The sequence below is a fragment of the Tachypleus tridentatus genome, chromosome 1 (genome assembly GCF_004210375.1).
Source record: "Tachypleus tridentatus isolate NWPU-2018 chromosome 1, ASM421037v1, whole genome shotgun sequence".
Classification (NCBI taxonomy): domain Eukaryota; kingdom Metazoa; phylum Arthropoda; class Merostomata; order Xiphosura; family Limulidae; genus Tachypleus; species Tachypleus tridentatus.
In genome coordinates, this window is record NC_134825.1 from 26,536,360 (window position 1) to 26,549,709 (window position 13,350).

Genomic DNA, 13,350 nt, shown 5'->3' on the forward strand with positions numbered 1-13,350 from the left:
TATATTTATTAATATAGGTATAAAGATGTTCCTTTGTATTTGTTTATTTTGGGCTTGAGTTGTTGTTTCAGTAAGGCTTCTTTAATTTTGTGTTTGTTTATGTTTGTTTCTTATTTAGTATTTGGGTGTTTCCTATGGTTATGTTGTGTTTATTTGACTTGCAGTATTTGAAAAGTGTGAAGGTGACTTTTTGTGTTCTTTGAAGCTGGTTTCCATTTTTCTACTTGTTTTTCCAATATATAAGTCGTGGCAGTTATCACATTGTATTTTATAAATAATGTTGGTGTGGTGTTTGTCAGTATAGTTTTTACATAGTATATACCCTAGTTTTGTGCCTGTATTTTGAATAAATTTGGTATTAACTGGAATGTCATATTTTGTTACTAGTTTTTGCCAAATGTTGGTTATTTTTCTGCTGATGTCAGGAATATATGGTATGCAGCGATATATGGTTTTGTGATTTTTTTAAATCGTGGGTATAGTTACTTTTGTTAGTTGCTTTTGCTTTTTGTCTAGGTGTGTGCGTATAATGTTTTCTGCAGTTTGTAGAGGAAACTTATTGATGTTGATGAAGTATTGTTTTGTTTTCTCGAATTCGTCGCTAATTTTATCTGGTGAGGATAGTTTTATGGCTGTGTTTATTTGGTTTCTTAGTATGTTGAGTTTGTTTGTTTTTTCGTGTGGTGAGTCCCAAGGAATATATAGTTCAGTATGGGTGATTTTTCGGTGGATTTCTGTTTTAAATTGTTTATCAATTCTTGTAATTTTGAGGTTATGAAATGATATTTCAATGCTTACTTCCTGTTCACATGTGAAATTAATGTTGGGGTGTATAGCGTTACTGTGATTGAAAAAATTAAGTGTGTGTTCTATAGATGTGAATCCCGCAACCGTGTCGTCTACGTATCTGGACCAGTATAGTGGTGAATGCAATGCTGTGTTAACTGCTTGTGTTTCAACTTGTGTCATAAATATATTGGCTGGAACTGGTGATACTGGATTACTCATGCTTGAGCCAGTTGTTTGTATATAGTTGTGGTTGTTGAACATGAAGTCTGTCTTCATCGTGGTGAATTCTATAAGGGTTGCTAATTGGTTGCTGGGAATGTCTATTGATGGGTTAGGGTCTTGGATATAGAGTTCTAAGGCTATCTTACGGGCTTCAGTGGTTGGGATTTCTGTAAAGAGGGTTATGACATTGAAACTGGCCATTAAGGCTTTATGATTAAGGTGGTTAAGGTTAGATTTAAGAATCTTTGATGAATGAGCTGGCTGATGTTACATATTTGGAGAATGCCCATGCTATGTATTTACCAAGATTGTAATTAAATGATTCATGTGTGGACATTACTGGTTGTAGTGGACAATTTGGTTTATGAGGTTTGGGGATGCCGTATATTTGTGGTGTGCGTGAGTCGGTCTTGCGTTGGTAGGAATAAAGTGTTTTTGAAATTGTGTTGGCTTTTTTCATTTTTAGTAGTATTTTGTTTTGCCGCGTTTCGTGTGTCTTTATTTGATTTGTGTGTATTAGTTTAAATTTGTTTTTGTCTGACAGGATGTTCTTCATTTTTTGGATGTATTCATTCGTGTTCATTATGACTACAGCATTTCCTTTATCTTATTTTAAAATTTTAATGTTTTTGTCTTGCTTTAGGTTTTCAATGGAATTAATTTCTCTTTTGTAAAGTTGATTTTTAGTTTTCCGTTTTGTGAAATAATGTTGATGATTTTGTGAGAAAATTCTTTGAAAAAATCGTTTAAGATGTTGTTTTTAGGTGTTTCTGAAATATATAAATTTTAAATTTTTCTTGGGAAGTTTGACTGTTGAATGTCAATAGGATTGTTGAAGTTGTCAATTACCTCCTTCTTTGTGAACCTGACGATGACCGAAAAAGGTCGAAACGTTGTTCGCTTCTCTACGTAGTGCTTTCTGTACCTATACCAGCCGTTTTTACATATATAGGTTTTGGAATGTATGGCCAGACCCTGCAATTGAGATAACCTCCTTTGATGGTGACAGGTGGACGTAGTGATGTACATGTCAGAATGACAACATTAGCCAGCATCATAATTTCATCTTTGCGGGTGGAGATACGCCTCATTGCAGAAACTTCTTGGGTGGAGAAAAGAGCGAGAATCTCCAACTCGGGAATGTTCTTCAAATCCCTCTCAACAATAACTTCTCGTTATGAATTCAAAGTAACATGAGGAGTAACCTCAACGAGTATATCTTCAATAGCCTTTGAATGTAAGCGGCGTTCACTATGTTGAGATATGAATGTTTCCATCAATATATCACCAGAGCGAAGCTTCTTTACTGACTTTGGAGAGCCAGCAAGTCCCTCTAGTGCCTTCTGAATGAAAGATGGAAACATCTGCACTAAATGTCTGTCTGAAAAATAATATAAGAAAATGAGGTATAGCAGGTGTTACAGATGAGAAGATTGCTGCTCAGAATCTTCAAAATGTGATTGTTTGCCTATGAACTGTTTTCACTATTTTATTTAAGTTTTCATTTGGAGGATCCATAATAAAAAAAGGAATATTCCGGTGTCCACTAGCCCCATCCACCATGGAACCCTACGAAGAGACGCACTACAATGGGAAATAAAGACACTGCAGCAGCGCCATGGTTGGTCAGCACTATACCCAAACACCAGCATCAGATACAATGTCCGCAACACCTGTTGAGAACATCGAACACTGGTACTTCGTTGACCTTAGCCGAAGTGGACCAGCTGATTGACCCAAAGGGACCACCTCAAGCCCGTCCGTCTACAGGAATTCAAGGCCAAAGTGATGTATTTGAGTCGTACCCCTTAACCACCAGAAGCCTCTCGTCCCTTTTACTGGTCGCCACGCACGGCAAACACGTGAGTGGATGTTTAGATCCCAGATGAGGTAAACTGAAAGAACAGAACCTTCCCTGGGAGGTCCCCTCACCACGTACAGGAATCCACACCGAAAGGCAAGAAGATGGAATAGCCAGAGAGAGAGAGAATTACATGGCATTGAAATAGAATATCGAGTGCCAACCTTTAGTAAATCTTCAAAGTCCGTTTCATCCCCCTACCTCATATTAAATTGAGGCTTGCGAAGAATTTTGTAAAATGGATGAATTAAATCCGTAATGGTTTCAGATAACTGTCTGACAAGTTTAAAAAACCAGTCAAGCATGCTGCTTATACATTGCTGAAACTAGTTCTTCGAAAATTCTTAGGAAAATACAAAGATAAAACTATACTGCAGTGGTTGGTCATATGTTTGAGATTTACAGACAAATCTGGTCTAGGATGTTTCTAAAATGCATTTCTTACGCTTCTATTTATACTTCATTCCAACAGATCTAGGCGTAATAAGAGAATAAGTTTGATTTGAATTTCATACAAAACTACACGAGAGCTATTTGAGCTAATTGTTCCTAATTTAGTAGTGAATGACTAGAAGGAGGGCAGCTGGTCACCATCAACAATTTTTGAGCTTCTTTTTTTCCCCAACGATGAGTGGAACTGACCTACAACTTATAATGCTCCCATAGCTGAAAGGGCTAGCATGTTTAGTAGTATAAAGATTCGAACCCGCGACTCTCAGATTATGACGAGCACCCTGCAGTGAGAGATTTTGTTACAGCATCAAACTGAGAACATACAGAAAAGGTGCAAAAGGTAGATATTTTGCGACAAATTAATATCATGAGGGGTTTTGAACATAGTCTGAATGTATTTTCAGTGTACAATATTGATTCCACACTGCAAACATACTTAGCCAATTAAGTTGTTTAACCATATTTACAATACAATCCTTTTCCTTAGTATTTCACAAAGCCAAGTTTCAAAAACCTGTTTCAACTGCCTGGACCATTTAAATTTATGTCTGATATCTTACCTTTAGATATTCATCAAAATTAGATTTTTGCGATGTCATCTAGAATGTTGTAAAATTGATCGTTTGTTGGAATTATATGATGAAAATAATTCACATTCCAGTTTACTTAACGATACTTAACTAATAGCATAATATTATTAGTTGCTCAGATAAGTAAATCGGGGTTGATAATACCAGACTATTAAAAAAAATGTGTTTGTAACGCTAATTTCAGGTTTTGTTAGAAGTGGATTAAGTGAATCCCGAAATGTTCAAAACTTGTAAATAAAATAGTTTATTTCCTCCTTAACTTTCCTTTACAGAATTTTGCACTTTCTAACTTGTTTGTAGTTCTAAGTAAATTTGGAAATGACATTACAAAGAAACTACCTCGACGAACTTAAAAAATAAACTTGCTTTTACAATTTCATGACAGACACTTATAATCGTATCTTTATTCTGCGTATTTTACAAAACTTCTCGTTCATTAATATTTCCGAATATTTAAGACAGTACTTTTATTAAAGTAAGTCGCAAGCTACGAATGAACACTTTAAGCAGAAAAAAAAACATAAGATATTTATAATAAAGTTTTAATAAAATACGGCTAATCTGTAATTTGTCTAAATTAAGGACATAAATTGTAGTTAATGAAATATATATGTGTGATCACTGTACAATAAGTTATAGCCGATCAACATAAACATTTCGTAGTTTACTAGTTTGAGAAAATCAATTTAAGTAATAAACATCATTTGAAGGGTGAATAACGTCTTATGCAGAGAATGGACAAATGGCTGTATGAGAAGACCTACGATTCAGGCACAGTCATTCCAGATTTTGAACTGCTGACCAGAGGGTTTGTTTGTTTTGAATTTCGCGCAAAGCTACTCGAGGGCTATCTGCGCTAGCCGTCCCTAAATTAGCAGTGTGAGACTAGAGGGAGAGCAGCTAGTCATCATTACCCACCACCAACTCTTGGGCTACTCTTTTGCCAGCGAACAATGGGATTGACCATCACATTATAACGTGACCACGGCTGGGAGGGCAAGCATATTTGGTGCGACCGGGATTCGAACCCGCGACCCTCGGATTACGAGTCGAACGCCTTAACACGCTTGGCCATGCCGAGCCCCTGACCAGAGGGAAGCCACCCAGTCGGCAGCAGCTGCTTTTAGCTGAAAAACAGGATTGATCACAATTCTGGTAACTCACTCATAATTGAAAGTGAAACCATATTTAAGTTCATACGCAGAATGTTTGAAAGAGGGTTCTAAACTGTGAGATCAAAAGCTAATAGACAGTAAGCGAAGTACAATCGACATGTTGATGCTATGGGAGTTTGGGAGTATGCCCCGAAAAAAAAAAAGTAAAATAGATGCTATATGAGATTAAATCTAGAAAGAATTCTGCATTAATTGTATCTTAAACAGTTATATAACTGTTTACATAAAATCCTCAAACATCTTATAAAAAGTCAATAAATATTCATTCTGCCATAATCTTGGTTAGGGATCTAGACTTAAATTAGTAAAAATATGTACGATTTATTATAGTGATGTACTGTGCTATCCATGTGTATAAAAGTTATTAATTGTTAAGCCATATTTCTAACTTAAACAACTCTGTACAATAATAGTATATTAGCTATCTCAGCTAGGGGCTGTCCTACTGAAATAACATGTTAGCATGTTTCAATTTTCTGTGGTGTTTTTCCTTGAATAACTTGTATAAAGTTTCATTGTTGACTGCAGTATCACAGTGATTATGTATTAAAGATACCTACTGTAAAAAGTCTGGTCCATAAAACATGACAGTAGTAGAACAGCTTCAAACTCCCAGTTTCAAAGCGTCATCAGTTACCAATGTATGCGACTATTTCAAGCCAAAAGATGATAAGGCTTCATCATAAGTGTTGGATATACACGACCATTTAATTTCATTTTTGACGTCAGTGCTATTATTTAATTTTGTACATAGCACGTGTACTAAAGTGAGATTTTATTGGAATTGATAGTTGTAGCAGGTTTAGTATTTGGGTAGCTCATTTGCTATGAATCGACGTTATATTACTCGATTCCTCTTCATTTCTTACTTGTTGGTTTAAGTGATTACTGTTAGATCATAACATCTCATAATTTGTAGAAAGTTCTAAAGCTCAGTCGGGCAATATATATATAGGTGACCAAGAAAAAATGAAGAAACATTATTGAGAGATGTAGTCAAATAGACCTAGACTGAGTTTGTAAGTTTAGTCATAAAGAGTGAACTAATCACAGATTGTATTGTAATATCAGAGTAGAGAATAATAATTAATATTGTTGTTTAGATTTAAAGATAACTGAATCAACCTGTGTGGACTTTGGACATAAAAAAATTATATAAAGCTCTACATACAGTTGTTGTAACTCACAAGGTAATTCAAGTTAATCTGATTATCAACAGTAAAAATGTTTTGTACATACGTTTGACTTGTTTTGAAAATATTATTTTAAAACAAATGGATTGTGTGTGTGTGTGTGTGTGTCCGTTTATTGTTGAAAGTTATCGTCAACAAGTCACAGTTACTCACTGTAAAAAAATTCATTTCTATAAAAAACCTGACAAGATGAATATAGGTTATGTAGAAAAAATTAGATACCACAATTAGGTATAGATAGTTACTCTATAAACATAATTTGTTTCAATCACAAAAATACGGGGTACGGCCGACTTCCCCTTCCCCTCGAATACATGCGTGATGTTGGATAGTAACACATCTCGAATCTGATACAATCAGACCACCAGTCCAAAATAGTGTATAATTACAGTACTAGACCATGTTGGAATGTTAAACACAATGTTTTCGAAATATTTTTGGCTCCTTCGATTTAAAAGAAATCAAACTCTTAAGCAAAAATTAAAACATAAAAACAATATGTTGTAATGTTAATGGATTTTTGGGGGGTAGTAAAAATAAGGCCAAGTGTAGTGTAATTAACGACAACAATTTACTTTTTTTCTTAACATTTCTAAATTCTACGAGCTTTCTTCACTGTGAAATATTGTCATTTGTAGGCCTTAGTTCAGAATGCTCTTCAAACAGAAATACCACACTAATTTAATTGTACAATTTCAGATGTAATAGATCAAGTAGCCAAATAAACGCGGTAAGTAACACGGTTTTTATTTATTTTGAATTTTGCGTAAAGTTATACTTGGGATATTTGCGCACGACGACCCTTATTTAGCATTGAAAGACCAGAGGGAAGGCAGGTAGTCATCACTACCCAGCGCCAGTTCTTAGGCTACTCTTTTACCAACAGATAGTGGGATTAACCATACATTATAATGTCCCCAAAGCTCAAAGGGCGATCTTGCTTCGTAGGAGGACGATTCGAACCCGCAACCCTTAGATTGCGAGTAGAGCACCCTAACAACCTGGCCAGGTCATACTGGGCTTAACTAATAGGAATCAAAGTGACTCAATGCTTCACTGATCTTTGTATTTATAATCTACTCTTGTCTCTCGATACTCTCTGAATTTATTATTAAAATTTTGACATCAAAATTTACTTATTTTTAGGTTTTCATGACTACTTTAAAAATTCTTGATCTTAACATCACGCACACTTCGAGTAGCATCTAAGTTAGGGCACTGAAAATATAAAAGTTCCAATATTAATAATACAATCATAATGTAGTAGCAAAGTAATTTCACCTTTCTGGTTCAGCGGAAAGTCTGTTAGTTTATGAGTACAAACATGGTTTCCATACTTATTGTGGACAAAACGTAAATTGCCCATCACTTAGCTTTGAGCTTAACAACAAACAAACAATATTTTGAACAAGCAGTTGAAGAACTAAACAAGTACAAGAACATCGATAACGTGTAATATTCAATTTAACGCCATGAACATGCTAAAAAAAACGTAGGAGTAACTTTAAATATTTCAGATTAAAATAGTAGTGGGTTACAAAATTTTCATCCATAGATCACAATTTTTTTTTAAATATGTATATTTTTACATTTTCGAAACTTTCTATATGATATTTTGTTACAATTAACGTATTTACAAATGTTGGACTGGAGTATAACGTCAGCTTTAATGTATAACGAGACGTAAGCTTTCTCGGTCAAGTTGAACGAAATCTTTAGTGATTGTTTAGCCTAATTTTGTAATAAATATTAATATTTGTGTTCGTTATTTGAATAGTAAAGTTTGTTATAGTACTAACTACATTTCAACAGAAGTATGGCAAATATTGGAGGAATACCAGAAATTAGAGTCTACTCTCCTTCTGGAGATGAAAGGAAGGAGACGGAGTTGAAACAAAGGTCTGGAAATTCTTTGACCAATGTTAGTGTTAGTGAAAATATAGGTTTTCTAAATGCTAACGCTCATGGAATGTATGAAAAAGCTGTCGAACCTTTGTCAGATACAAGGATTTCTGTTACTCAACCTAAAACTGTTTTCTATAACCATACTGACACCTTTGTGAAACGTGAAAATGTTTTCAATATGAGACCTTATAATTTAGCTAATTTTCAAGCAAACTCTGGTACGACCTACAGAACAAGTTACAGGTCTCAAACTGTGGCCATCAATCGGGCAAAACTTGGGTGTACTTTTAGTCCAGCAAAATCTCTTGATTTGTTGAGACAAAATATTCAGAAAAGTATCAATAGGGAAATTGATGAAATATTACAGAAATACTTAGAAAAATTCTTTAGGCCTGGAATTGAAAACATAAAAATTAACAATGGTGAAAATTCTGTATCTGAGCAGCATGTTCAACATGTATGTCGTCAGATTTTGGAGGAAGCCAAAAAGATGTACCACTGGATACATTCAAGAGGAAACAGTCCAGCTGCAGAGTTTTCGGATTCTGAAAATCACAATCCAAGAGATGCAAAAATGTGCCGAGCATCACAGAGAAGCCCATTTGCAAGAAAACGCAAAGAGTCTGACACCGATTCTGAAGCAAGTCTGCCTATTCCGAAGCCAAAGAAGAAAAAAGGTAGGCCGCCAATTCACTTTCAAGGTGGACAGTCAGGACGTAGTACCCCTGTTAAAATGAAGGCTGGAGATACGGTGAAACGAGAAGGACCGAAATGGGACCCTATTCGTCTAACACCAGATTCAAAATTCATTATGGGTGCCAAGGCAAACAAGGCTCTTGGATTTGGAGCTACACGTGGCAAGTTGTATATAAAGCATGCTGAACTTTTTAAGTATTCTGGGGACCAAGAAGACAAACAGTGGCTGCATGAAAACAATTTGATGCCTGCTACTGGAGGGAAAGCCTACATGATGATTTTGGATGATATATGGGAACTAGCAGAATCTGAAGAGTATCGAAATAATCCTGGTGTTATGGTGAATCAATTAGTTGGGTTTACTGTGCCAGAGTACATCATCCAAAAAATGAAGATCTACATGCAGAACATGCGTACAGACATACAAGGGAAAAAGCGGGCTCGGCCAGTAGCACTACTGGACAACAGTAGTGACCGAAGTAGTCAGAAATCAGAAGCAGGAACAGATGATAAAACTCAAGAAGAAGGATCCAGAACAGTTTCACCTGCAGATGAATTAGACTTGCTTGGAGCTGAGATGCCATCAACAAATCCATCCCCTTTCAGTTTAGGAGGTGGTTTTGAAGCTATTAGTCCAGCTCAGGAGGTGTCTCCTTCACCATCAGAGTTGAGCACTTCTATGGAGCCTCCACTGACAGCACCATTTGACATTGGACCATCAAGTTGACTAACATGGTCAACATGATTAAATATTATCTTGTATATTTGAATGGTTTTCTTTCTAGAGGTTGTAATATTTAAAAACAAAAAATATTTTATTTCTGTAATGAAGATAACCTCACCTTCACAACATTCAAGGTTATACTTGAAAACCTACCTTTAAGAAAAGTTAGACCAGTCTTTTACTGTTCAGAGAATTATGTCATTAATTCTATGAAATGGGACAACAGTCTAATTTTAGGCTTAACAACTGCCTTATTTTATCTTTGTTTTGCCTTTATGAGCTTTCTTATAGAAAGATACAATCCAACTGGTCTGATTTGAAATTTAATCTATAGGACCTTCCATTTTATAAAATGGAACATTATAAGTTGAAATAGTTACAAAAAATGAATGATCCCCATAATTTTTATTTTTACTGAATAATATAAAAGTTAAAAACAACAGCTGTTTATCATTTTAATTGTTGTATTATGAAAGTAACTCTGTTCCAATCTATCTTGTAAATATCAACTTTGATATAAAAAGTTCTTAAAAATTACCAGCAGTATGTTTTGTAAAAAAAAATGGAAATATCCATTTATATGATTTATTTATTGTAGGTTTAATTTAGTTTTGTAGTTTGTAAAGGTTGAGGGTGTATGTCAAATGGAAAATAAAAAGTGACACTAACGAATCTAAGTCTGTACTAGTGATTAGTTTTCACATAATATGCTATTGCTGAAAGTCATTTTAAGTGATTTAAGAGTTCAACAATTATGTATTATATTTTCACAACAAAATATGTAGGAATGGTTAATTTGTTGTTGGTTTTTTTTAGATACAGGAGATTATATAAATTTGCAGTAAACTATGTAATATTTATTTAATAGTTATTCCTACACTTTAAGATTAGAAATGAATTACTTTTTTATTGAAAAATAATTTAACATCTGCCTATTGTTTTTAACTGCCCAAGACTTTATACATAAAGGTCATTGCTATGAAGGGAAATCATTTTGTAGTCAGTATTTTAAAGATGCAATTAAGCTGATAATTTCTTAGAAGTATTTTCTTTATGTTATACAACTGTTTATCATGAACTTAAGAGTAATTTCACCATCTTTACAAAATTATTTAAGTCACAGTAAAGTGGTTATTCATTATTTACAAAATTATAAAGAAAGCATTTATTTATTTAGAATTTTAGTAACATGCTTTAGACAACTTTTTTTAAGTTTTTTTTATTCTTTGAGAATAAATGTAAATTATGGTTATTCTAAAACATATATCACTTATCTTGTGCAATTTTATTTTCAGATTTGTTATATGATGTGTCTAATTTTTGTATGTAGACTTTATTGTATGATTCAACTTGCTGGTATTATATGAAACTGGTACACATTGTTATGTAATTAAAAATACAGTCATGTGAAAAAGTCAGGACACCCTATGAAAGCCTATGTATTTTTGTAACATTTTTGGATATATAGTTATATATAGATACCAGTCTCTGACATCAGTCTGAAGAAAGTTTGCCCCACTCCTCAATGCAGAATTCTTTCATTCGTGAGATGTTTGAGGGGTTTCTTGCAAGTACAGCCCATTTCAAGTCACCCCACAGCATCTCAATGGGATTAAGATTTGGGCTTTGACTCGGCCATTCCAGGACTCTCCATTTCATAGTTTTCAGCCAGTCCTTGATGGATTTACTGGCATGTTTTGAGTCGTTGTGTTGCAGAGTCCAGTTCCGCTTCAGCTGTAATATTTGTACAGATGGTCTCACATGATCCTCAAGCACCCTCTGATGCACTGTAGAATTCATGGTGGATTCTATGATTGTGAGCTGTCCAGGTCCTGCTGCAGCAAAGCAGCCCCAAACCATAACACTTCCACCTCCATGCTTCACAGTTGGTATGAGGTTCTTTTCCTGGAATGCTGTATTTGGTTTATGCCAAACATGTCCTCTGTTCTGGTGTCCAAATAATTCAATTTGGACTCATCTGTCCAAAGAACATTATTCTAGAAGTCCTGGTCTTTGTCTACATTCCCTCTGGCAAACTTCAGTCTGGCCTTGATGTTTCTCTTAGAGAGCAAAGGTTTCCTCCTTGCACATCTCCCATGGAAGTTAAACTTGTGCAGTCTCTTTCTGATTGTAGAGGCATGCACTTTCACATCAACAGTAGTCAGAGCCTGCTGTAGGTCCTGTGATGACATGTTAGGGTGTTTGGAGACCTCTTTTAGCATCTTGCGGTCTGCTCTCGAGGTGAACTTGCTTGGATGACCAGACCTGGGCATGTTGGCAGTTGTTTTAAAAGCCCTCCACTTGTTGACTATTTTCCAAACAGTGGAATGGCTGATTTCAAAATCTTTTGAAATCTTTTTACATCGCTAACCAGACTCATAAGATGCTACAGTTTTCTCTCTGAAGGCCTCAGACAGCTCTTTTGCTCTCACCATGGTGCTCACTCTCACTTGAAGAGTCAGGAGCACACCAAACTAAATGTCTGAGGTTTAAATTGGGCAAGCTTCATTCAAAATTTTGAGTAACGATCTTCTAATCATGTGCACCTGGTGTGATACACCTGTGTGTGAGTTGAGCCATTTTAAGTGGTAATAAATGTGGGGGTGTCCAAACTTGTTCCTCAGTTAGAATATGCATTTTTGAAGAATTACATTTACAGAATATCTTGAAAAGTCTTTTCTTCAGGTTTAATTGTTTAGTTATATTCCTATAATCTCTCAGTATTGTGAAAATTGAGATTAAATATCTATATATCCAAAAATGTTACAAAAATACATAGGCTTTCATAGGATGCCCTAACTTTTTCACATGACTGTATAAGACAATAAAGTGACAAAATGTCAAGTGAAGTCATCTCCAGTTTAAAGAAAGTGGTGTGCATCTCTTTAATAATGGATTGTTTATTACTGTTACTACATTTTTGTAATGTAAATTAACAATTGCTAAAATCTACAGCTCCTCTTAAAACATTTCTAAGTACTAATCTGAAACAATGAAACTAAATTTATTTAAACTGTACTGAATAAATTTAGTATTAATCATTGCTGTACATATTTTACACTATTGAAATCATGGATATAAGAGGTGATGGTCAAGTCCCACTATTTTATTCGCATAGCTCAATAGTTAACAGTTAACATTTGGTGCTGTTGACCAACTGCATTCCCTCTTGTCTGTGAAAGACTAGTAATCCGAGGGTTGCAGGTTCGAATCCCCGTCACAACAAACATGCTTGCCCTTTCAGCCATGGGGGCATTATAAAGTGATGGTCAATCCCATTGTTTATTGGTAGAAGAGTAGCCCAAGAGTTCCCTCTAGTCTTACACTGTTAAATTATGGACAGCTAGTGCATATGGCCTTTGTGTAGCTTTGCGTGAAATTCAAAAACCAAACTGAACCTTATCTGTTAGTTCAAAATTAGATATGGCTAGTTCAAATAGCTGTAATGTAGCATTGCAAACATATATGAAATGAACAAAGCCAATCCATGGAACAGAAAGATGAAAATGTATAGTCAGGTTACATGGTGTAACATGTACCTTTTCCAGCATATTTGAAAATGAAGTTAATAACAAAATGATGTTGTTTTATATATAAAGTAACAAATGTTCCCTTTCAGGGTAGTGTATTTTAAATGCATTATTCTTAACTGATCACTTATCAATGATAGAAGAAGAGTTTTGTTAAATACCAGAGCTCACGAAACTATTAAAAAGTGTACAGTAAATAATATTGAGTTGTT

General features: G+C 34.8%; 1 protein-coding gene across 1 annotated transcript; it reads left to right on the plus strand.

Moving 5' to 3' along the window:
* The first annotated feature begins 7,550 nt into the window (after positions 1-7,550).
* LOC143244760 (deoxynucleotidyltransferase terminal-interacting protein 1) lies at positions 7,551-12,479 on the plus strand. The gene has a single exon (XM_076490021.1). It carries the CDS (start codon positions 8,100-8,102, stop codon positions 9,609-9,611), a length of 1,512 nt encoding a protein of 503 aa, XP_076346136.1. The 5' UTR covers positions 7,551-8,099; the 3' UTR covers positions 9,612-12,479.
* Positions 12,480-13,350: the final 871 nt, after the last annotated feature.